At 42.6% G+C, this 26,493-nt stretch overlaps 1 protein-coding gene across 1 annotated transcript; it reads left to right on the top strand.

The window, feature by feature from the left end:
- Positions 1-2,168: 2,168 nt before the first annotated feature.
- Positions 2,169-5,061, top strand: LOC147603535 (uncharacterized). The gene is made up of 5 exons (XM_086795796.1): positions 2,169-2,995; positions 3,098-3,261; positions 3,348-3,541; positions 3,744-4,454; positions 4,529-5,061. Exons 1-5 carry the CDS (start codon positions 2,354-2,356, stop codon positions 4,534-4,536), a joined length of 1,719 nt encoding a protein of 572 aa, XP_086651922.1. The 5' UTR covers positions 2,169-2,353; the 3' UTR covers positions 4,537-5,061.
- The last annotated feature ends 21,432 nt before the right edge of the window (positions 5,062-26,493 follow it).

Here is a 26,493-nt window from a genome sequence, read left to right on the forward strand (position 1 = left end):
CACACGGGTGGCACCAGTCTGGCTCCCGTCCATGTCAGCAAAATACTGGCCTCTTCACATGAGACACCGTCTTGGCCTCAAGTGAACGAGACGCAAAAACTAGGAATGGACCAAATGGTCGGCCAATTGGTGACAGGTGGACTGTGGAGAGGCGACTATAGGCTCATGAGCTTTGACACCAATTGAAGGCCAAATGGGCCTAGGATAGGGGAGCTACAGCAAAGGCATGGTTATTGTGTTGGAGCAGGTGACAGTGAGATAGAGAGAGAGAAGAGATTGAGAGCTACAGAGAGAGTGAAAGAACACGACTCAAATGGATATGATATTTTGCTTGATTAATTCAATGAAGTACAAGTCCCTTTTATAAGTACAAAAGGGTTCTAGCTAGCATCACAGCTTCTGTCACATCACAACAAAATATCTAGATATTGTTGTGACACCTCTAAAAGGTGGTTCACACACACTTACACACACATAATAATATCTAGCCTTAAGAGAATGTTCACACACATAGGCACCCTTACACATAGTTAAAGGTGTCCACACACAAAATTGGATTCCTCACTCTTAAGAGTGGATTCACACACATGATACAAGTAAGACTTTGATTTCCAACAAGTGGATCTCTAGCTTTGAGGATGGGGGTGGTGGTGGACCAAGAAGTTGGAAATCCTTTAGGGGGTCTTTGAGTCGTAACAATGCAACTCTCAATGTTCTCGGAGTTTCCTCCAAGCCTCTTTGTAGTTCGACCCTAAGAAGTGTTGGTAAAGGGCTCTATTGAACATGTAGGCTAGTAGGGGCGCCAGGATATCATAGGCATGTGAGATGTACTTCGCAGTGAGGCCCTCGCGATCATGGGCCCGCTCATTACGTAGTCTACCGATGTCCTTGAGGACCTTGCCCTTTGTGAAGGTGGTGGAGGTGGTGAAAGAGTGCACAGAGCGGAAGCAAAGTGGCACTAGAATGTGCTGAACAGAGAGTGCAAGAGAGAGAGAGATATGGAGCAAACTATGCTGAATATACTGAAGCAAAACAGTCCCAAGCAAGAGACACAGATAGTCTCATAAGTGAGGGAGCAAAATATGTACAAGACTGAATGAGAAAAGAGAGGCCAGCACCCACTATTTATAGTAAGGGAATGCTGGTTGACTGGAGCTGATAAACAGGCCGACTGGAGCTAATGGCCATGGCCGACTGGTAAATGCGAGAAAGGCTGGGAAAAATCCCAGAAAAAGAAAGTCTGAAGCACAAGAGGATCAGAATTGGATGCACACCATGCAGCAAGGTGATGATTCTACTTTGAAGAATGGCACTTGGGCTTTAGTTGACTTGCCTTTCGGCAAGAAAACTATTGGAATTTGGTACAAAGTGGATCTATAAGATCAAAAGAAAGTCTGATGGTAGCATTGATTGCTACAAAGCTAGAGTGGTAGCAAAGGTCTAAAGGCATAGAGTACGATGAAACCTTTACACCCACGTCTGGTATGACCACCATTAGGTGCATCATTACTATGGCAGAACATCATGGTTGGAATGAGCATCAGTTGGACATCAAAAACTGCCTTCTTGAATGGTGATTTGTATGATGAGGTCTATGTATCTCAGCCTCGTCGTTTTGTTCAAAAGGGCCAAGAAGCCAAAGTGTGCAAGTTACGATAATCTTTGTATGGCCTTAAGTAGGTTCCCAAAAAACCTTTTTTAAGTAAGGGTATGGAAAGCATGGTACCGGTATGATACGTATTGAAAGTACCGAATGAATGAGTACGAGTATGGAATGCAACTATGGGGACAGCTATGGATGTACATTGTTTTTTATAATGAGACAATGGTTTCACTAAAAAAAGTGTGTTGGGAATCAAGGTTTTACCTTTGTGTGAACTCACTTCTAAAGTGAGGAAGTATGTGTGTGTGAACCACCTCTTAGAGGGGTATCAAATAATATCTTGATATTTGTGTGTGACATTCATAACCTATAAAGGTACTTGGCGGATGCAGAGTGTGTTGTGTGAACTTGCTCCAAATTTTGAAACTGGGTGACTGCATGGACGTCTGAGCTGCTTGGAGTTGTGAAGGTTGTCTGAGTTGTGCTGTGTTGTGTGTGTGTGTGTGTGTGAGAGAGAGAGAGAGAGAGAGAGAGAGAGTACTTATTATCTCTTGATAGCAGGTTATACAAGACATAGCTTTCAGTGAAGATAGTCACTGGATTGTGGTCAGTTCATCTAGGGGCACAAATCATCTGTTTGCCATATCACCATTTGGGGGTGCGGTAGGGCCACCTACACATGGAGCAGGTCCTGTTGATTGGGCTGCTGGAACAGTGATACCAGTGCAGTCGCTTCCTTGGTGGTCCAACATGGGTCCAGTAAGGTCCAGTCAGCAGGCTTCTTCGCCTCCACCACCTACTGTGAATTCGTCTGTTGTCAGTAGAATAAAAAATGGGAATTGTGGTTGGCGTGGTACAGTGAGTGGTGCTGCTGCTGCTGCAAGTGGGAGAACTTGCAGCCCATTTGGAGCAGTCGCTGTAGTTTTTCATGATGGGAGAGGTCGCAAACTTGATACGGAAGCAGGGAAAAACAGTTTGAAGGAACAGCTGTGGGTCCTTTCCCCTTCTGGACATCTTATTAGGTATGCACTTCATTTGTCAGCTGGGACAGGGGGTTACCCAGATAATGTTTCCTCTGCTATGGCATCTGGGAGTCCTAAAGAAACACTGGACTTGAGGGTCGTGGTGGAACCGTTACAGAAATGGGATGTGTGCCGGAGGCCGAATCGGGTGGAGCGAGAAGAAAAGATGGATAATTTAAGTGCTCTTGATGTTGCTCATGAAGAAGCAGAAACTTCAAGCTATGCAAGTGGAACAAGCATGGGATCGTGCTATAACAATGGAACATTGGGGAGAGAGGAGATGACTCCTGAAGAGATGCACCAATGGTTTTTGTCCAATGCTGAAGTGCAGATGCATCATTTTATGCCACCCATATGGGCTAAATCTCAGGTAGACATTTTATCAAAGGATGCATGAAAAACAACAGTTTTGCTATACGAGGTCGTGTTTTTTTTGAGAAAATTTCCCCCTGTTTGCATGTCCAATTGTCAGATTTCCTTTCATGTTTTTTCTGGAGTGGGTGTTTCTGAGAAAAATGATTCTGGAGGAGAGGCTGAAATCGAGAAAGTTCTCACTCGAGTGGTGGAAGTAAGAAAGAAAGATCTGGTGCCTGTTTTTGACAGGTTCAGGAGCTATCAATTTGGGGAGGATGTGAGGTACATATTTCAAAGGTGCAGTAAAATTTTCTTTTGTTCCAATCAAAACTCTCATTAATTCTATTTTTTTTTGGGGGTTTTTCCAGAGACGGGAATATCCTTTTAAAAGGCATGCTGAACTCATCAAGTCTTCATTCAGGCATGCAGTATGGGTTCATCGGCACAGATGTTGCGGGTTTACATATTCAGCGCTCTAGCAGTGGAAGTAGTTGTGGCTCAGAAGGAAGTTTATATAGTGGGCCCAGTGCAGGGCTGAATGGTGTCAATAATTTATATCAAGGTTTGAGCTTTTTGGCAGCTAATGTTCTTTGTAACTTGTATTCACATGTGTGCAATCTCTCTCACAATGCATTGGTGCTGTCAAACTTCTAGAATCATTTTCATGAAATAGGCTCGTGACTGTATGCCTGCCTGCTTGTGTGCATCCGTCCACTTGTGCGTGCAAGCTATTATATATTTTTTTGGGAATGACCGTTTTTTAGATTGCTTTGCAGATCCTTCTCAAGACGTACAGATTCAGCCATTACCCTCCTCTTTTCTTCACCAGTCTCAGCAGAATCAATTTCACGTCGAGAAACCTAAATTGCAGAACACCCATTTTTCTAGCATCAACTTGATGAAAAAAAAGAAGCATGTCAACCCAGCCTCCGTTGGTTCCCCACCAATGGATATTCCCTACCTTAGCCATCAAGGTTCTCATGACAGGGCCCCAAAAGTTGGAGAGAAACCTGGAGTAAACTGCCCTGGAGGCCTTGAACTGCTACAGGAGAGAGAGAGGGAAATAGTGCTTTTGCATGGGGAAGGAGGAGGTGCGAAGATGAAGATAGAAAGCAGCAGTGATGTTTCTTTTCCTTGTGGAGGACAGATTGATGTTGGTAGCATCCCTAATGGCTACTTTAGTAGCCAGGGGGGTTTCAAGCATACTGAATCTGCAGCTATTAGATCTGACAATCAATGGGATGCACCTACTGTGGAAGGGGCATGCCCCCATATGTCACAGACATGTGATTTGGATAAGACCTCTGGAAGAGTCTCCAACGACACGCTTAATCATGTAGAGAAATTTGATCTGCAAGATTATGATGCAGCCACAGAGGATGTTGAAAGCACCGATGGAAACAGCAAGAGTGAAGACTTTGGAGGAGAACAGGGGGAGGATGGTTGGGAAGGAGCTATGTTTCCGTTTGCTGAAGGTATGCACTCACTCTTGAGAACTCGTTTCTTGTTTCATGATAAAAATTAATGGCTGATCATGTTTCTTTACCAGATTGCTGAAATATATATCTCTGCCGTTTCACATCCGAATGCCCTCAAGAAAAATCCATTCTATTATTGTATCCAGTTCTGGATGCTTGCACGTGTTTTGAGGATTTGGCTTATGGTTTCTGCTAGGTAAAGCACTCACACCTCTATGAGCAAGTAGCTTGATGCATCTCTTGATTGTTCATGATGGACTATTGAAAGCTATGCCATATTTTACAAGTTACAGATATTGATCTGTAAGCAAAGGTACATAATGACACAATGTGGAGAGAGCACCTTTCCATTGGGGTTATACTGAAAAGATTCAATCAAGACTTAGTGCCTTAATAGTCACAAGATATACCATCATTCAATGGCTGGATAAATCGCTGTATATATTTCTGTAAATAACTTCTTCACTTGTGCAGGCCTATGCCGTGGCTTGATTGAAGTGTGTAGCTTGGATCCAAAGGGTCCTGATTTGATTCCTACAATAAATTGTATTTTGTTCATTGTTCTTGCATGTAATAAACCATGCTCCCACTTTGCAAGTTGTTAATTGCTTATCTAGTTCCCACGTTTTGCTGAGGTTGTTTACCTAGGCCTGGCGAAATTCATGACATTGGGCTTTCTATATTTGATGGCTGCCCCCTCCACATTAGAAGTTTTGGAACCAGTAACAAATTCTAGACACGCACATGCCTTACTGTTTCTCAGTCAGTCTTCAAGTGCATGCTTCACTTAATATCGGCAGTCTTTTAGCGCTGTGCTTGACTGCTGGTTTGTTAGATCTCGAAATGCATTTCCTGAATGCCAAAATTATGGGCCCCATTGCGTCAAGACTAACAAGGCCAAGCCATTTATCAACATCCCGTGATGAGTGTATGTGCAGTTGAGGGTATTGAGACCACCATGCATTTTGGGTGAACATATTTTTTGTAACGGCTAGTAGATGTAACCCTTTATGTCTGTCTATTTCTGGTTTTCCATAGTATCCCAGTTGCCTCAGACATAAATGCATCAATGTTCTGTTTTCTCCATGGTAACAAAGGCAGAAAGAACTGGCTATATGCCATAGCAATGGATTGAACTATGCATAAACGGACATGCAAAGGCCAAGTTGACATTTTCCAATAGGCCAGTTTCTCACGCGGCCTTTGCATTACCCATGCTGTCATGTCTTTCAATGCAACATTCCAACCCGATGGGTAGCCCAAGTGCTGCACAATCTGAATGGGATGTACTATTTAGCCTGGCCACAGAATGGAATGCCAAGGACAGCCTTTCAAAGGTGCCTGTCCTAAAAGCCATAAAGCATCCATCAAAGTCGCCACATCGGAAGGCTCATTATCACAGGCTGGCATGCAAAGTTACATTGCTCAGTGTCTTTGTGGCCCAAAAGCAGCCTTGGGCACGCATGTTGGCAACTGTGTGTCAAAACATGAAATCAAATGCTTTTGGCCATTGGACGGTGTCCTTTTGAGATGTATTATTTGGTGCTTTTGAGGGAAAGATTCCCGGTTGCTCCTTTGCTACGAGGCTGGTTGCCGACTGGAAAAAAGTGCTAGATTTGGTTCACTCGAAGTGAAGACATGGCCCAGATGGAAACTCCATGAGACTAATGGGGATTCATTGGACTCCTGTTTTCCACCCGCCTTCGTCTGCATAGAGTTTTGCCTACAATCTATCCTCCTCCTCATCTTCCTCCTTGTGGACACTCTTGGGAGGTGATTACAGGGTGGGGGAGGGGAGTCGGACAGTTGATGGTGATAAGGCAAGGTGATGGGCAACTTTGGGCAACCTTGATGACAAGAAATTTGTCAAGGAGGCATGGAAAGTGATAAGTAATGTAGAGGTTCTTCATGTTGAGCTTATGTGCCTATTACTCATGAAGAGCCCATGGATCTTGCATGTGATGATGGCATGCATGAGCAATGTGCATTTGGTAGCCAGACGTGCGTCCATCCAAAATTTTTCTCGCTATGGATCAGTCTTGAGCTAACCAGTTAATCTTGGCCCGCCACCTCCCAAACCATCCACTTCTTGTGGTATTAGCTTCACCCATCAACTTGGGTGGCACGAGACGTAGTCTCACCATTAGGAAAGGGGGGCTTTGTCTGAAGGCGATTTGCCATTGTACCTATGCAAATGGGCACTTAACTTTTATAAGATGATGCTTGAACATATAAAATGACCTTACCACATCCTTAATGTAAAATAGGGACAATCAACAGACTTAGTGTACATAGACTTAAGACTTATTGTAGGTAATTGCTTAAGACTAGTAATAGAGGGTGGACCCCATTTTTAAGTTTGGGAGACCTAGTGTGAAAAGTGATTCCTTGTAAATAAGTCATTTTTGACAATAAGTAATAGACAATCATTCCCTTACAATAGTAATAGAGGGCGAATCCCATTTTTAAGTTTGGGAGACCTAGATAAGTCATTTTTTGATAATAAGTAATAGACAATTATTCCCTTACATTAGTAATAGAGGGTGGATCCCATTTTTAAGTTTGGGAGACCTAGTGTGAAAAGTAATCCCTCGTAGTTGACAATAGGTAATAGACAATCATTCCTTTACAATAGTTTACGTGTGAGATCTCCCTCTTCTCTCTTCTTGCTTGCTTGTATGCTTTTAATCTTGCTTGCTTGATGGTAGATAGGCTTGATTGTATGTTTTCTTTGCAATAGCTTTCCTTGCCTTTATGAGAGAGAACCATCGCAAAGGACCATCTCTTCTTGCCACCATCTAGGCATTGAGAGCTCTCCCTTCATCCCTTTGGTAAGGAGCATTCTGGTTTGAGGACATGATGAATAAGTGTTATGGGCTACCACACCTCCCAAAAGAGAACTTCATACAACCGTAATCACAAGAAGCAATGACACAACAATCGTTGGGTACTTACCAATGCTTCGAGCTCACGTCCCTTGAGGCTCCCTAAGCTCACTTTAGAAGCTCCACTCTTCCAATCTTCACCTCCATGTTTCCCATTTTTAAGTTTGGGAGACCTAGATAAGTCATTTTTTGATAATAAGTAATAGACAATTATTCCCTTACATTAGTAATAGAGGGTGGATCCCATTTTTAAGTTTGGGAGACCTATTGTGAAAAGTAATCCCTTGTAGTTGACAATAAGTAATAGACAATCATTCCTTTACAATAGTTTACGTGTGAGATCTCCCTCTTCTCTCTTCTTGCTTGCTTGTATGCTTTTAATCTTGCTTGCTTGATGGTAGATAGGCTTGATTGTATGTTTTCTTTGCAATAGCTTTCCTTGCCTTTATGAGAGAGAACCATCACAAAGGACCATCTCTTCTTGCCACCATCTAGGCATTGAGAGCTCTCCCTTCATCCCTTTGGTAAGGAGCATTCTGGTTTGAGGACATGATGAATAAGTGTTATGGGCTACCACACCTCCCAAAAAAGAACTTCATACAACCATAATCAAGAAGCAATGGACACAACAATCGTTGGGTACTTACCAATGCTTCGAGCTCACGTCCCTTGGGGCTCCCTAAGCTCACTTTAGAAGCTCCACTCTTCCAATCTTCACCTCCATGTTGTCACTGTGGAGTCGCTTGCACCACAATGCAAAGCAATCTACCTCACTCTTTCACGCACATGCATGAAAGAGGAACAAGCACTAGAGTACACTCACTCTCTCTCTCTCTCTCTCTCTCTCTCTCTCTCTCAAGACAAGAACAAGAGCTCTCATAGAACAAAAGGGGATTGTGTCATTTTATTATGAGAATTTCCTTTTATACAACTGGCCTTGGGTGCCCAAAACTTACTAAGGCCTTGGGTGGCGAGTATCTCCATATAACTTTTATAGTGTCTTTACATGACACTTATTAATGTCCTCAATTAGAGGAGCATCTTTGTTAATCCTAAATGGGAGTAACATTCTCCCCTACCTGATGTCGGTTTTGTCCTCATAACTTTTACTTAGGTCGAAAGACTTGGTCACCAAACTCATGTCTATAGAAGTTGGACGGTGGGACTGAAGCTTTTAAGGGTTCTTCGAAATGCTGAGTGACTAGTCCAGAACTTGGTGTCGACCATGTCTTCGAACATGGCATGCATGTATTTTGGAAGGACACCTTAGGCGATGATAGTATAGCATCATGCCTCTTTCAAATGGCCCTCTGTTCATGTCAAAGCAAAGTTGATCCACATCAATCCATCATATCTTTCTTTTGGTTGATCAATGAGGACTACGATCAACTTCAGAAATCTCACAGCAGCTACTATATTTGGATTCGGGATTCTGCACCATGCTCTTATCCATGTGAGCAATTGCTATCTTTGACTTGTTATATCTTGGAATGTTGATGGCGAGAATTGTGGGAAGTTGTAGCATACATGAGAATATCTGTTCTTTGCCTCTTGGAACTATAGTGGAGCTACGTGCCTTTTGAGTGGCATGAATAAAGGATCAACTCTTTGTGCTGGCGGGAGCTCTGGTACTGATAACTATATTCAGGTACTATTAGGTACTCCTTTCGCAATTTCGGTTGGATGCCAAAATTTGCCAGGCGGGGGTTAGTATCATCTGTATGGATAGCCGTGTAGCCTCCCCTTGTATGCTTGTATGCATTGGGTGTTGCTTCCACCATCTTTGGAAACAGTAGGCTGATCAGCTTTGTGTGATGAGCCACATTTTCCTATAATGTCCCTTCTCCACCCATCAGTAACTCTAAATTTGGCATTGGTGCTCGGAGAGGGTATGGAACGTAAGGCTGTCTCCTTGACTCCATGGTTGAGTATGCTAGTGGGTTTTCTACGCAGGTGAAGCCCTCATATTCTGCAGTTGTCAAAGACTCAAGAATATTATCATCAGAAAAAGCCTGGATATCATTGTGAGGGTGATGGCCGCGTACCTCATCGAGCAGCCTTGGTGGAGATAGTGTTGGTGCTGGCAACTCCTCAGGGGCGAGAGTGTTAGTGGGGAAATCAATTGGGGGAGAAGAGAAGCGATAAAAGATGCAATCTGCCTCAAATTTGTTAGTTGGAGATAGTGTTGGTGCCGGCAACTCCTCAGGGGGGCGAGAGTGTTAGTGGGAAAATCAATTGGGAGAGAAGAGAAGCGAGAAAAGATGCAATCTGCCTCAAATTTGTTAGTTGGAGATACACTAGGAAATGGGTTTAATGGATAAGTATAAGAGGAGGAGGGTCCTTGTGTTTCTTCTTGACCCTCTCTAGAGCTTGGGGGCGAGAGGTTGGGCTTGTTAGTTTTCATAAATTCTTGAAGATCATTTATATCATTGGTGGTTATATGAGGATATTCTATATGCGCTTTATCAAATTTAAAAATTACATTAGTGTGTATAGCCTCTAAATGTTTATGGATATTTTGATAAAGCTTTATAATACCAAAAGGATGATATAATGTTGATTCGGAGAGATTTAAACGCTGATGGGTATTATATACTTCAGTCCATCCATGGCTAATAACCCATTGATAACTTCATGCAACTACCTTGTAGTTGGCCGGTGTCATTGGGATATCGTCTCGGATAAATAGGTCGCATTTACCAACACTGTCATCCAAAATGTCTGACTGTTGTAGTACCCGACACTAACTACGGAGGTTTAGCACTATGGGATGGAAGAGAAAGAAAAAGATATTAGATGGGTCAGTAATAAGCACTATATCCCCCCAAAGGATTCCCATTATCGTTGTGGGGTCTACATCTCTCTCTGTGTTCTGACGAATTAGTGTAAGGTCTCCTAGACTGAGGTCTTCTATGAGGTTAATTTTGTATTGAAGGAGAGAGAGGGTTAGTGTAGATAAAAACAATGTTAGTGTTTGAGGAGGGTCACGAGGAGTCATTGGCAACGAGCTCATCATCGAGGCGCATTCGAGAAGTCGTAATTCATTCGTCTGTTCCGTCCTTTGAGATCTTTATTGGAGGGCAAGATGGCGTTCCGGATCCTGTATTCTTGAAACTTTGGTGATGAGGAGTGTGGAGATTGTGGCTTCCCGCACACCTCGAGCAGTAGAGCCAGTTCTGCATATCTTCTCCCGGCTTCCTCTGTTGCAATCCTGGAAGCTGTGGCTTGAACAATAGCTTCTTCAAGTAGTCTTTGCCACTCCTCTGCCAAGCTTTTGGCTTGTAGTCAACTACTGGTGTACGTGCTCAAGTACTTGTTGATGACTCACAAGCATTTGATCAATGTCTTTCAACTTTGCATTGATTACCTCATTTAGGGCCTTCAGTTTCTTGGCATGGGCTTTGTTCATCTGCTCTCTTTTGTAGGCTTACCACTCTATTTTCTGCCTGAGTGATTGCTTTAGTTAGTGTTTTTATTTGTCATGTATACCCATCTTCTTTTTCTTGGAATGTGGCTTGTGCTTCCTTTAGGCGTTTTGCATGTTCTGATTCCTTAATCTGTTATTATTTTCCAAAGTCTGTAATCTAGCCTCTTGTTCCTCAGTGATCTTTAAGCTTTTTTGGATGACTTCCCTGTGAGTGGCATCAACCCTGTTGCTTGCTGATCCTTAAGTGCTTTCACTTGGTCCATAGACTCATGGACTTGTTTCCAGAGCATAGCATTCCTTTCATGTAGTAAGTGAGATCTCCCTAGTCTTTGCTCTTGTGTCCTTAAATCTGCACTTGTGGAGGCCAAGCCTTCTGTTTAATGCACCAGTAGCATATCGAGGCCCCTCCATGGTTTCTTTGAAAAAGCGATTAGCATCAAGGTTGTGCAAGAATGAACCTTCTTCAATTGTGCCTTCCGCTTCCACTCTTACTTGGACTCGTGGTTTCTTTAGGTCTCTTCCTCTTCTCTACTTCTTGAGCTTCTTGAGATTTTGGTGTGCTGATGTGGCCTCTTCATTTCTTTCACCCTCATCCTCTCGTGGCACTTGTTATGCAAGAGCTTGTGTTGCACCAACTTCCACTGAGAGGGGCTGATCAGAGATGATGGAGTCACGGAGTGGTAAAATATTAGTGAACACCATTTGAGCAGGGTTGGAAGGTGGTATGTGTTGTGTTGACTCGAGAATTGCTTGTGCTATCATGTTGATATGTTCTTTATCTTTGGTCTCTTGTTTCTCCAGAACCTGTTGAAAAGAAGCAATATCTTGTGCCACCTCTTCTTCCATTCGCTGCGTTTAGGTTCCAATTGCTATAAGATGCCACACATCTTTTTACCCTTCTTTGATTTCTTTCCCCCCTTTAGTTCTTGAATGAGTGCTTTGGTCTCTTTTAAGACCGCGTGGCCTTGCTGCAGCTCTTTTGAAATGTGTGTCAAGGGTTCCAATGTTCCTTTAGTTTGGGATACTCCTACCTCCTGAGTGCCTTCTTCGAGAGGAATGGGTAGATGAGCTGCATGGCTGAGCACTTTGGTAAGAAGATAGGGATTACACACCTTTGATTGGTGTGACTTTGAGAAGTTCTCCATCTCCCGGTGGATGTACCAAGCCCAATCTTCTTGCTTTTCGTCATGGACTTTTGCTATTCTGTTGAGGGGTACCCTGTTATACATGTCAACTGGCTTGACTTGCATGATCATTGACATCGCCCTGCAAGCTTTTTCATCTACCTCATCTTTGATGTTCTCCCATCTTCCACGGTGACTATGCCCCTCTTGGTGCTTCTGTCATATGTCTTTAGAAACTCTGCACATAGTGTTGTGTTGATGGTGCGGGAGAGGATCTCTATCATTTTTCCCATACCTACTCTCTCCAGCTTACGCTTGACGTCTGCATCCTCTAATATCTTCAAACATTTAAGGCTGTGGTACTCGGAATATTATTTTACCGTGAGCTGCTAAATGTCCTTTTAAATGACTGACCCTTGAACTGTCTGTGGATACGGCCCCCAAGATAGGTTAACTTGTGCCACGTGGTGCTCTCTTCCACTTTTCTACTGGCCCCTCTACCTCTTGTTTGGATGTAGCGGATAAGGCCATCTGTAACATGTGAAAACACATTAGTCATTTGTGAAAACAAGAAGGGATGTGTGTGAATTAAATCGTGAAGTAACAAGCCCTGAAATGGTCAGGCGTGAAGGAGTGGCGTGTGAAAGATTAATTCGTAAGATGTTAACCCATGAAGGGCACGTGAAAGGTTAGTTCGTGAAGTGTTAGCACGTGAAGCACTTAAGTCGTGAAAGGCTTAACCTGTGAAGGGCTTAAGCTGTGAAAGGCTTAACCTGTGAAGGGGTTAAGCCATGAAGTAGCATGCGTGAAAGCACAGTCGTTATTTCATGAAAGTGCAAGTGTTTACTCGTGAAAGAGCAAGTGTGTTAGATTATCTATGCTGATATGTAGCCCAATTGTGAGTAATGCAAACCTAGCCATTTTATTATATTTTCTTCAACCCGCGATTTGCATTTGACTCCGTGTGAAATAGTAGACTGCTATTTCACAAGTCATACCTTGTGCATTTATGAGGAGATTTGTTGGTCTCTAGACTTAAAGCACACATGACTAGACAAAAATCAAGATGAATGAATACAAGCTTTCACAGACTCAATCCATGTGTGCAGAGATGATTTTATGAAAATGATTTAAACCATTGTTTTCATTGATGTAAAGAAATTGAGTGCCCGTGATTTGTTGGGGTTTTTTTGACCGTTTCACGACGTGAAGTGGCTTGAGTCGGTTCATGGCATGAACCATTTTTTATTGTTTCATGGCATGAAGCAGTCCCCTGAGTGGTTCACGGCGTGAAACACTTTGAACCGATTCACAACGTGAAATATTTTATACCCTGTTTACATGCAATTATTGATACCCTATTGTTTTCTATATGCTCAAGCATTCCAAGGCTATATGTTATGCATTCTGAGGAGTAGAAGTGTACACGTGAAATGAATGAACATGTTTCACGGCATGAAAAGCATACCCTTTTACCTTGTACCCAATTGTTGGAGCTAGGTAGCCTTCATCATCCTCCATTATTTTAGTGCCATTGGAGCCATTGTTGTACTTTGGCCTGTGGGAATGTGTTGTTGCAACAACTGCATAAGTTCTCAGTGAGAACTTTTGATTTTTCCTTCCATCCAGTGGGGGAGTACATCCACCGAATCCTGATGAACTTGTTTTGCTTTGTGTGCATGTGAGTGTATGTCTTTCTTACTTTGGTCCATGGCTTGGTTTAGATTTTCCTTCTTGGTGTGGGTGACATTGGCGGTGTTGCTCTCCCTTGATTACTTGGTTGAACTTGCTTCTTTTTCCAGATCAACTTTGGTGCATTCTTAGTACTTGATTTAGCCGGAGCTTTGTCCTGTCTGTGCTTATGATACTCTTCTATTTCTCCAGAAGTACATACAAAATTGGATTTTGGATTTGTTTTTGGTACCCATACCGTTTCGTTTCCTTGTGTTGCTAGTAAGTCCTTTTGGACCCATCGCTGTTGAATGTTGAGTTGTGTGCAAGCTTGCCTATTATACAGCTTCTTGTCCCCCTGTCTGGCTTTCCTTGTCTCTTTCTTAGAGCATGTTTGTTCTACTTTGCTACCCATGAGGCTTTGTATGTATCATAGTATCCTTGTTGTTGAAGCCGGGCCTTGGGAACCCATTGTTTTTTGCCTGGATACTTTTGTTGCCTTTGCTTTGATTCTCTTGAAGAGGGAAGACCTTTCGATGAGGATGCTTGTTCTGTTAAGCCTTCTATTTTTTGTGGCATTGGAGAGTCCATGTTGCATGCTACTGCTTGTTTCCCTTTATTCAATGGACTCCATAAGGGCATAATGATGGTGTCTTTGCCATCATTGAGTTGCACTTCTCCTTTTTCCCATTGGATGTGGCAGTTGTGGCGCAAATCCATGTTCGTCCAAGAAGCATTTCCTCTTACATTGTCCCTGCCTGCAGGCATAATAAACACCTTCTCGACCAAGGGATTATTTTTGATAGAGATATTTACATTCAAAAGCCCTATTGCATGTGTGACATATGAATGCACACTTTGAACCTCATCATTAGTTGCCTCTAAGGGCAGTTTGTTTAAAGCTACCCATGTCTCATAGGAAATCAAGTTACGACTTGACCCCGTATATCAATGACCCCTCATCATTAGTTGCCTCTAAGGGCGGTTAGTTTAAAGCTACCCATGTCTCATAGGAAATCAAGTTATGACTTGAACCCGTATATCAATGAGTGCAAAGCTTTTTGCGTGGACCTCCTTTGCGCAGAGACCCTTACACTGAGTCATGCAAGTTCAATATCCAAGTCATCCTTATCAAGCAAGGTGAGTGAAGCCATGTTGACATGTAGCATTCTCCCTGGAGTCTTTGTTTGGATTTGGCTTCCCTCGCCTTGGATTCCTCCTGAGCTTGTTTGATCTTTTCCTTGACTAGCTCTTTTTTTGTTTTAGGAGATGCTCTTATGTGAGCATATCTTGGGTCAGGGCTCCATAATATTTCTTGAGTTTGCTCCGATTGATGTATCCTTCCATTTCTACTCCTTCGATAGTTTCAATGCAGACTGATCCTTGAGGGGTGATTTTAGACACTCTAAAAGGTCCTAACCCTCTGTATTTGAGTTTCTTTTTCTTGTTGCTTCCCACACCATACATGAGGACGAGGTCCTCTGTTTCAAGTTATGGTCAAACCAGTGTTTTCTTTGTAACTTCTCGACCATAAGCCCATGCGAGGCAATCAGCCGGGTTTCATTGAGTTTTTTCAAGTCAACAAGCCTTTTGGCTAATGCATTTTCAGTGAGCCGTTCTTGTACGACAATTCGCAGGGGCAGGGAACTAAAATTTCCATAGGCATTACCACATCAATGCCATAAGCTAGGCGAAAGGGAGTATATTCTGTCACTACCTTATATGATGTATGATAGGCCCATAGTGTTGCAGTCAGCTTGTGTTCCCAATTTGTGCGATTGGCTTCTAAAGTTTTAGTCAAAATAGCACATAAGATCTTGTTTGTGCTCTCTACTTGGCCATTTTCCTGTGGATAATAAGGTGATGATTTGCAGTGTACTACAAGGAATACTGTAAGTAAGTGTTTAATCACCTCATTGATGAAATGTGAACCCCGGTCATCACTAACTAATTCAAGTGGGCAGCCAAATCTAGAAAAGATATGTTCATATAGAAAATTGGCCGTAGGTTGAGCATCAGCTCATTTAGAGACTCTCGCCTCTGCCCACTTAATCTGTAGGCACGATCACATAACGTGCTTGGGATGGATGCACTGCTAGACTAATGGGTCCAATAAAATCTATACCCCATTTTTCAAAGGGTTGTCGGCACAGTCACAGTGGTGAGTAGCATCCTATCCTTTTGCTGTGGAATAGCAAATCGTTGGCACTCCTTGCATCTCTTTATAAATTCTATGGCATCCCCGAATAACATAGGCCACCACAAGTACCTTCTTGTTGCAAGCTATAACTTGTCCCACAAAATGGCCTCTGGCTATTCCTACGTGTGAAGATAGTGACAAACTCATCTTCTCGCACACACCTCCTGAGGATATCATCCTTGCCTAGCTTATATAATTCTCCAGCAATCAATTGATAAGGTGTAGCTAGCTTAATAAGCCGATGCATCTTATGCTTGTTTAAATGTCGATCTTGCGGAAAACCATGAGCTAGATAGTCAAATATTTTCTCACTCCACTCACGTACCATGTCAAGTTTGAACAGACAAGCATCTGGAAGGTCATCATTGATGCATGTTTGCTGGTTCTCCATTAGGAATTCTAGACATATGGTCCACCAAAACATGTTGTGTTCCTTTTTCTCACTGTGACCGTGAAGTCGAATTCTAGGAGTAGAAGCAACCATCGTGTGATTCTTCCTGTGGTGCAAGGCTTCTTCACCAAATATAACAGGGTTTGATGGTCCATAAGGAATACAAATTTGTTGTGGCGGCCCCAGCAGGTAATGTCTATATTTTTTTACAACATAAACCATGGCCAATCCTTCACCCTCCGTGTGGTGTAGTTTATTTCTGCATCATTCAGTTGATGACTGGCAAACCAAACTGGGTAATCCACTTTCAATTCCCCAGGTTGCACCAATACACATCCTAGCAAATTTTGATGCATCACTGTGCACGTGGAATACAAGATCCCAGTTGGGTGGTCTCAGGATTGGTGCATGAGCTAGTGCATTCTTCAACTTGTCATAGGCCTCTTGGAATTCCTTAGTCCATTCAAAGACAATGAGTAGTTTATACAATGGCTTGGCAATTTTAGCATAGAATATGATGAAGTGCCGATAGTACCCAATGTGGCTCATAAACCACTGTACACATTTGTATTTGGTTGGTGGGGGTAATTCTAAGATCAAATTTACCTTGCTCTCATTAGTGAAAATACTATTTTTAGACACAATGTGTCATAAGATTACACTGTGCTTAACCCAGAATTAACACTTTAAGGGTTTAGGGATATACAATATAATCGACATCTCTCAAACACCTTCCTTAAGTAAGCCAAGTGCATAGTCCAGCATGAGTGTGCACATAGATTGTCAATGAATACTTGTAGCCAGTTTTGCAAGTAGTCCTTGAAGGCAGTGCACATCAGCCGTTGTTGCTGGGACATTGGTGAGGCCAAAAGGCATGACCTTATAAGCATATATTCCCCACATCGTATTTAAGGATGTCTTGTGCTGGTCTTCTGGTGATATGGACACCTGATTATAGCTTGAAAGCTCGCCTAAGAAGCTCCACCTTCTACCTGTTTAGATACATGTTCTGTATATGTTCTGTATATGGCAGTGGGTGGTGGGTAGTGGTCCTTTTCCTGGTGGTTGCATTGAACTTTTGAAGATCAACACCACAGACCCTCAATTTTTCATTTTTCTTTGGCACAATCACGATGGGTGAAAGCCAATCTGTGTGCTTGATTTCATAGATGAAATCTGCAATAATGAGTTTATCAATTTTCTCCTTTACCATTGCCACATATTTTGGATTTATCTAATATGGTTTTTGTGTGGATGGTCTCAATCCTTCCATGATTGGGATAGTGTGTTGGACCACCTTGGGTGTGGTACACCCTTCATTTCCGTGTGTTTCAAAGCAAAACAGTCCTTGAATTCTTTCAAGGACTGTTTTGAATTCCTTGAATGCTTTCAAGAAAGATATGAGCTCTTCTTCGTTAGCTATAGTTAAGTCTTTAGCAATGTAGATAGATTTGGTGTCCTCCCCTAGCTCTATAATATCAACCTCCTTAACTTCACTTGAGCTGCCCGTAAGAAGTGGATTGGCCATCTTCCTTTACTCTCTTAGTCGTTAATTGGACCACCTTTCGTTCATCAATGGCGTATGTTTTAAATGGTCTGGCACACTGAGAGTAGGTATGACTTGTCGTCCTCCTCATCCTTCGTCTGAACCATTGCCTTTTTTTTGCCTCGCACTCGGCTTTAGCCAGCAGAGCCTTATTTCATTTTCCACGTCCTACCTTAGCGAGTTTAGGCATTTCCAGCTCTTGTGGCATAGCCTTTTTCCCTCGTTTTTCTTCCAGGGGTAAACTCCTCACCCCAGTTCTTAGAAAAATCATTGTGCACCTTAGTGACCTTAAGATATCTTAGCCACTGGGCGTCCATGGTTTTACTTCGTAATAGGGCATTTCGTTAAGCGATATACCTCTTTTGTTTTCGCCATCTCCTGAGGCGTTGGGTGCTATTGCAGCCCTACGAGCCATACCCTTCTGTGTTGGAGGCTTCATTGTCTATTTCCTCTTCTCTTGGTTGCACATCTACCATTCGCACTGAGGTGGTAGGTATGTTTCCCGATTCAATGTATTGGGTTCCTCTAGGGGGCAAGAACGTGCATCCAATTTTTGCTAAAATCCGGAGGTCTAAGCGACACATACATTGCGGTCTCTTCCTCTTCTTCCTGTGAATTCTCCTCAATTGGTTGGCAGACATGTAAGGATGTGGTTTGCTTTGTGGTTGACCGAATCATTTCCAAACAATTTCCCTTCCATGGGGTGTGCCTTCCATGTATGCAGATTGATTTTCAAAATCTACGAATCCTTTTGAACATACACTTGATCTAATGCCCAATCATGCAGCACCAATTTGGATTCCCTCATGAAGAGTCTGCCTAAGATAATGGCATATGAATTCGGCTGGTGCAGAAAGTCCATTACAAAAAATGTATGATGGTAGTGGAATGAAAAGACCTTAAGCTTAATATTTTTCAATAGCCCCATTGGTCTTAAGGACCATCTGCCATCTTGACGATTAGATAAGCTCTTTCTAATTTTGGTTTTCCCTAGTTTTTCCAACATCATTTGGTAATGATGCTCATACCCGCACCTCCATCTAGAATAGTTAGTGTTTGGTACCCGTTGTGGTAGATTGGAATTGTGGCATTCGTGTCATCACTCTCAGAATACCGGCCCAATTGGTTGACATGTATTTTGATGAATCTGGGTGTTCCTTCTTTCTCGTGCACTAGGTTTTTCTCTGCCAAAGGTGACTGGCTAACCTTTGTGGTGGACATTGGGTTTAATCTTCCCTCTACCCAGTCCTTGACATTTTCCCACAATGCCGACGTGTTGCATAGCAATGGTCCTTGCGGCATTTTGATAGTTGTGGACAATATGGCTGCGAGATTGCCTATGTCTCTAGGTTCCCTAGCAAGTGAGGGCTCCTTACATTGTTTGTCGTGTATTCAATCCTAAGGAATGAATGGATTGGAAAATCTTGATTTGCTTCCTCAAACATTCTTGCCATGAGGTCACTTTGAGTCCCTTCCTTGGACTCTTCTGGGATTGGAGTAGGCATGTCCAATCTCCTTTCCTTTAACAGCTCAGTTCTTGGATACACTGTATCCCTAGACCGGTTAGCCCCCTTAACTTGGCTTTGTGATTGTGTTGACACTCCTCAACCAGGCCTTTAGCTTCTTCCAGCTTCCTTATTTCTTCTTCAACATTTGGATATTCTCCAATCCCCTTAGGGGTAGCTGGTCTCTTCCTTGCAGTTTCTTGGGTCTGCCCATCCTATTTTGTCACTTGGTCACCTTCTTCCCTTGATTGGGTGGATCCGGTGTCAATGGTATCTTCTTCGGATCCATCCTGGATTGTGACGATGGTATCTCCCTTGTCCACTTTTTTTACTCTTCTTCTCCCAATATTAGAGGTTGTAACACCTCTTGGGTTTTTCCCTTTGTCCACTTGTTTTGTTTGCAATCGTGTGAGAAAATTAAGTGACGTGATATTCCTAGGCTGCCATGACAGTGGCATGGTTAGAAGTAGAGGTGGAACTACTCGCGCGATATGGGCAGTCTTTGATCAAATGATTGACACCACACTTCACACATAAAAGTGTAGGCATCACGTTAGTTTGAGCTACGATTGGTTAAGCTTGACCAGCATTAGCCAAAAGGACACTCCGCTACTTGATGAGGTCCATTACAATGAAAACTTTTTGCATAGTTGAGTTTATGTCTTTTCCTTTCCATTGTACTGTGGTTTGAAACACTAGTTCTAGCGAGATGTTCTGTAAGACATAATACTCTGGTGTGTTAACTTCGTAGGCTCCTTGTAGTAGTCATTATTGACTTCTACCTCCTGCATTCAAAACATCTCTCTGGGTAGATAGGTATTTGGCTACCCTGTAGCAACATTGGTTTGTACTGGTGGTGCTGGCAAGGCTAGTGGCACTCTGGGTGCTAGCAGTTGTGCTAAGGGGGGCTGGGGACCTCGGATATCTACACATGGCAGTGTCATGGTTTCCCAATCTCTAACAGTGAGCACAATAGAGTAATTGCCTTGGTCTTAAGTGAGGGTATTCGGTGCTCGCATGATTCTGTCTGTAAATTGAGCACCAAATCAGTTCTCTCCGAGGGTTGAGATGAGCATTTCCTGATACTTCTCTCCCATCCCTAACTTTCAATGTCTCCAAGATGGCATTATTGAGTTCTTCCACTGTTATGTTGCCAACTTGCTTGTTCTTGGTTCATGTGTCATCCTGATGAATACTCGTGATGTTGTCACTATTGAAGTTGCCTTGGCGTCTTCTCGCTATGGCAAATCAAGCATATTTTCTTCATATTCAATTGCCAGCTTACAAACAAGTATCTAGAGTAGTTGGTTGGGATAACACTAGATAATCATGCATCTTATGATCTCAGACTCTTCTTTTCATTCAGAAGCAAGGTAGTACCTGATCATCAGTTAGCCTTTCCCTCAACTTGCATCTTGAATTCAAGTGTTTGAGCCAAGAAACATAATCCTGCATGGACTCATTTTCCTTTTGTTTGATGTTGTGGAACTGAGCCATAGGACTCCATCTATCACCACTTCGAGCAAAGCTCGATATATGAACACATTTTTAAGTTGAGTGAAATTGACTTTATCCTTAGGTTTTAGTGTTCGTTGATACCATTGGTGAGCATTCCCTTCTAGGGTCAAGGAAAAAGCATGTATCATGATTACATCGCTCTCACTGGCCCACATGTTTCACAGGTAGTGTAAGGTTCCTCCCTCCAACTTTTGAGGTGTGCAGGTATAAGAATCTCCCCTTCTGATCTTATAATGTAGACCATGATGTGTAAAGACATGTTTAATGAAACGATGTGCAGATTATGAGAAAAATGATATCGTTTTACATGCAATAACATATGCTTGCTTACTAAATCTATCAACAATAGTCCAAAACATATCAATTTGTGCAGAAGTAATAGGCAAACTAGTAATGAAATCCATAGATATTTCTTCCCAAGGACCATCAGGAATAGGCAATGGCATAAGTAAGCCATGCTGTTTTCTATGATGTCGCTTGAGTAATCGACAAAAAAAAGGCATTCAAAAACAAAGTTAGAAACATCATTCTTTATGTTAGGCCAATAGAAATTATCTTTTACTCTTTTAAAGTAGTAATTATGCCTCTATGACCAATGTAAGGGGGATTGTGCAACTCTTCTAGAAGCGGTTATCTAAATGGAAGAGTGGTGCATAAACACCTTCTTTCAAAGAAAATGAATCCATCATGGTATGAATAATTATCAATAGGCAAATAGTTGTTAGAATGTAGTTTCAACCATGCATCATGAAAGTCAAGATCATTCACATATGTATCACAGATAGCATCAAAGGAATGTATGTCAAGAACATAAATATTTGCAATGGAAGGATGCTTACTTAATGCATCAACTACTATAACATTTTCTTTTCCTAGTTGATATTGAATGAGGGGATGAAAACTTTGAATAAATGATGCCCCCACCAAACACATTAAATAATGTTTCCACATGCGAAGTGTGTGGACAACAACAAGAAGCTCAAAGTTTATCATAAGTGATGTATTTAATTTCAGAGGGTTTGAGCTTACGACTTTTATATGCAAGAGGATGTGTGAGAGTAGAAGGGAGTGAGTGCGAGAGAGAGTGAGAGCAAGAACACACAATGGTGGGTGTGTAAAATGAGAGTGGTGTGGCACACACCACAACCCCTCATGTTTTGTATTAGAAAGGTACAAAACCCTAAGTACAAGTATGTACACACATAAGGGTGTCATAGGGGTCTAGGCATAAATGGGCCTTTACCCCCAACAATCTCCCACTTAAAGGCCAATGTGCCTAAAAGTGATGTATAAAATACAACAATGTACAGGCCAAAAGAAAAGACAAATGGCCTATCCGACACCCATGAGTTTGATACAATGTGCATGCTTCTCTGAGGGCAGACTCTTTGTCAAAACATCTGCAGAGTTATCATCTGTGTGCACTTTGACAAGCTCAAGTAGCTTATCATCAAGCACTTCACGGATAAAATGATACTTCACATCAATGTGCTTAGTCTTGGCATGAAACACAGGGTTCCTAGCCAACATGATAGCACTTTGACTGTCACAGTGCAACACTGGAATCCCTCCTGAAATACCGAAAGCTCCCACTAGACGAGAAAGCCATAAAGCCTCCTTGCATGCCTCAGCGGCTGCAACATACTCTGCCTCAGTGGTAGACAAGGCAATGCATTTCTGCATACGAGAAATCCAAGAGATTGCACCACCAGTGAATGTAAAAACATAACCCGTGGTAGACCGTCTGCTATCTGCATAGCCTGCATAGTCTGCATCCACAAATCCTTGGATAGATGCATCTGACTTACCATAGCATATGCACACATCTTGAGTACCCTTCAAGTACCTCATTACACCCTTCACTGCATCCCAATGTTTTTTGCCAGGGTTGGCCCATAAACCTGCTAACAACTCCCACTGCAAATGCAATATCTGGTCGTGTAGCAACCATAGCATACATAAGACTACCCTGCGGAAGCATAAGGGATCTTGGCCATGGCAGCCCGCTCGTTATCTGACTTAGGGCTATCATCCTGTGAAAGTTTCACATATGGAGGTAAAGGAGTAGAGAGACTCTTCGCCTCATCCATGCTGAAACGTTTCAACACCTTCCCAATGTATTCTTTCTGAGACAAGTAGAGAGTTCTCTTACCCTTGTCCCTAAGAATACGCATGCCAAGTATATGATTGGCATTACCAAGATCTGTCATCTCAAAAGTCTTATGCAGCTCCTTCTTTAGTGCAACCAATTCCTGATTGCAACTCCCTGCAATAAGCATGTCATCCACATACAAAATGAGGATGAGAAGACTCCCATCTGAAGCCTTCTTGGTGTATAGGCAGTGATCCTCCTCACTTCTTTTGTACCCCTGAGAATTCATGAAAGCATCAAACTTATGATACCATTCCCTGGGTGCCTGCTTCAAGCCATAGAGACTCTTTTGGAGCTTACAGACAAGACCCTCTTTCCCTTTGACTGCAAAACCCTCTAGCTGCTGCATATAAATCTCCTCATGGAGATCCCCGTGAAGAAAAGCTGTCTTCACGTCCATCTGGAATAAGTCCATATCATCATGTGCAACCAAAGCAAGAACAGCCCTCAATGTAGTCATTTTGACCACCACACCACAGGGGATCTTCTCATGGAGATCCCCGTGAAGAAAAGCTGTCTTCACGTCCATCTGGAATAAGTCCATATCATCATGTGCAACCAAAGCAAGAACAGCCCTCAATGTAGTCATTTTGACCACCACAGGTGAGAAGATCTCATCAAAATCAATCCCCTTCTCTTGCTTGAAACCCTTTGCAACCAACCGTGCCTTATACTTAGGTGAGGAGTCTGCAGGTGCTACCTTAAGCTTGTAAACCCATTTGCATGGTAATACCTTCATCCCTGCAGGCAAAGACACCAAGTCCCATGTTGCATTTCTTTTCAGAGAGGCCATTTCAGATTGCATGGCTCTCTCCCACTTCAAATGATCATCCCTCTGCATAGCCTCCTTAAAGCATGAGGGCTCTCCACAATCTGTAAGCAATACAAATTCAACCCCAGGAACAAACCTGTCTAGAGGACGAGTTGGTCGGGTAGATTTTCTGACCCATGGAGCACCTGGAGCTGGCTGTCCATTGTGGAAAAATAGGTGGTTGTACCACCTCTTCTTCCTGCTGTATTTCCATGTTCTGTTGCTCAATATTTTGTGGCTGAATTTGAGGCAACACTTCTGCCACCTCTTGAGGTTCAACATGAGCCTTTTCTGCAGCATTTCGGGGCTGTTCCTGGGGTTGTATTTGCTGCTGTACAGCCCTTGGATTTTGCTGTCTATGATGCACATCATCTTCATCAATAACCCTTCTGACTTCCTGAGTCTTTGGGGCTGTTTTATACATGCATCATTACTGCGTATAAGCTTTTTAGCTTCGGGATCCCACAATCTATAACCCCATTCACCACTGTCACCATAGCCCAAAAAAATGCATCTGCGAGACGTGGGATCAAGTTTGGTCCTATCTTCCCTGCGTATGTGCACAAACGCAACACAACCAAACACTCTCAAGTGCTTATATGAGGGAGGCTTTCCCTTCCATAATTCTTCAGGCACTTTGAGTCCCACTGTCCTATTCGGTGACCTATTAATCAAGTGAACAGCTGTTTGCACAGCTTCAGCCCAAAACCCATGGGGTAACGCAGCATGTGACAACATACTTCGAAACTTCTCTTGAATGGTTCGATTCATACGCTCTGCAACACCATTTTGGGGGGGATTATAGGGAGGAGGTAACTCCCTTTTGATACCCTTACTGTCACAAAACTCTTGAAAAGCATTTGACATGTATTCCCCACCATTATCGGAGCATAAACACTTGAGTTTCTTGCTGGTATGATTTTCAACCATAGCAAGAAACCTCTGAAAAATACCATATACCTCACTCTTCAAGCGAAGAGGGTATGCCCACACCTTACGGGTGTGGCATCATCAATAAAAGTCACCATATAACGAGCTCCCCCCAAAGATAACTGAGGCATTTCACACACATCAGTATGAAGAAGATCCATTGGAGAACTCCTTAGTGACAAATGCTTGGAATGTGGACCCTGAGTTTGCCGTCCATAAATACAATGATCACACTTAGACAAATCAACAAACTTATACAAAGGCAAGTAACCAAAACGGGCCAAGGTTTCCATTTCTTTGACACTCAGGTGTCCCAACCGGCCATGCCACAGTGAAATATTTGGCAGCTTGGTTGCATTTACAAGAGAATGTCCAACGACATCTGAAGCTATAAGATGATACAAAGTGTCAATCTTCGGTCCTTTGGCATATACCATTTGACCCTTCTTGATTTTCCACTGTTTCCCACCAAAAGTAGTGTAGAAATCTGCATCATCAAGCTGCCCTGTACTTATCAAATTCTTTTTTAGCATAGGAACATGTCTGACATCCTTGAGCATAAAGTGATTACCATCTGCAAAAGCAAGCTGAATATCACCAATTCCAGTGATCTGACAAGCATGGTTGTCCCCCAAATAAACACATCCATAATTCCCACTGGAATACGTAACAAAACTCTCCTCATAAGGAGTCACATGAAAGGATGCACCTGAGTCAACAATCCAATCCAGCTTGTCCGCTAAATCACCGGCAATGAGTGAGTGTGCATTCACATTAGACACAAAAAGCACATCAAGGAATGATATAACCTCAGGAACATGAGGTTCAGGAACATAAGGTACAATAGCACCATCTGTTCTCACTGCATTAAGCTCTTCTATCTTCACACTGCTCTTGCCTTTGCCTCTTTTACATCTTTTGCATTTGCATCTTCACCTTTGCTCTCTACCTTGCCTGCCTTCTTGTCCGCTTTCCATTTGAAGCAAAAATTTTGAATGTGTCCCTTTTTGCCACAATAGAAGCATTCCATATCTTTCTTTGAGCGGGACTTGCTCCTTGACTTACCATTGTTGCCTCTTCCCCTTGATTGAGATCTCCCACGTGCATTCAAAGCACTAGAGGCTTTGCCACTTTGATTGTTCCTGCGGTTCATCTCCTCAGTGAGAAGAGAACTCTCCACATCAGTGTATGACAAGCCTGTAAAAGCAGGAGCACTATTACTCTCACTGCTGTCCTGAAAGTATCCCAACTTTCGGGAAGTGTGCAAAGTAATAGAACAGCCTTCATATCCTCATCAATGTTCATCTTTTGAGCAATAAGTTTGCTCACAAGGCCGTTGAACTCATTGAGATGAGTTCCCATTGGTGTACCCTCTTTCATCTTCATTTCAAAGATCTTTTTCATCAAGCTGCTTGCACTTTCCTTTGCATAAAGACTGCTCAACAAACTCCCCACGCGGTAATCTCATTTGCCACATTGAAGTAGACATTCTTTGACACGGACAACAAAATTGTATACTTGGCAAGATCATCAAGCTCCAGCCATGCATCATCATCCATATCATTGGGTTGAACACCTTGTAGCTTGATTGGCTTGATAAGCTTTTTGATGACCAACACACCATATATTTGCTCCTTCCAATAGTTGAAGTTCACCTGGCCCTCCAACTTTTCAATGGTGTAGCTCCCGCCTTGAGAAGTCTCAACTTGGGAGGATGAAGCCATTGCTTTAGTTAAAAGAAGACTCTTGCAAAAAAAGTCTCGCAAAATAGTACTCCCTGAGCGGAAGCACTCCCACTTAACGTGATCTGTCAAAGACCACTTTGCATCCACAAAACACCTTGCTAGAATTTCTGTCCAGCTCTGTATTTTACTAT

This window comes from Cibotium barometz, chromosome 63 (genome assembly GCF_041138505.1).
Source record: "Cibotium barometz isolate CiBa-2024 chromosome 63, ASM4113850v1, whole genome shotgun sequence".
In the NCBI taxonomy this organism is placed as follows: Eukaryota; Viridiplantae; Streptophyta; class Polypodiopsida; order Cyatheales; family Cibotiaceae; genus Cibotium; species Cibotium barometz.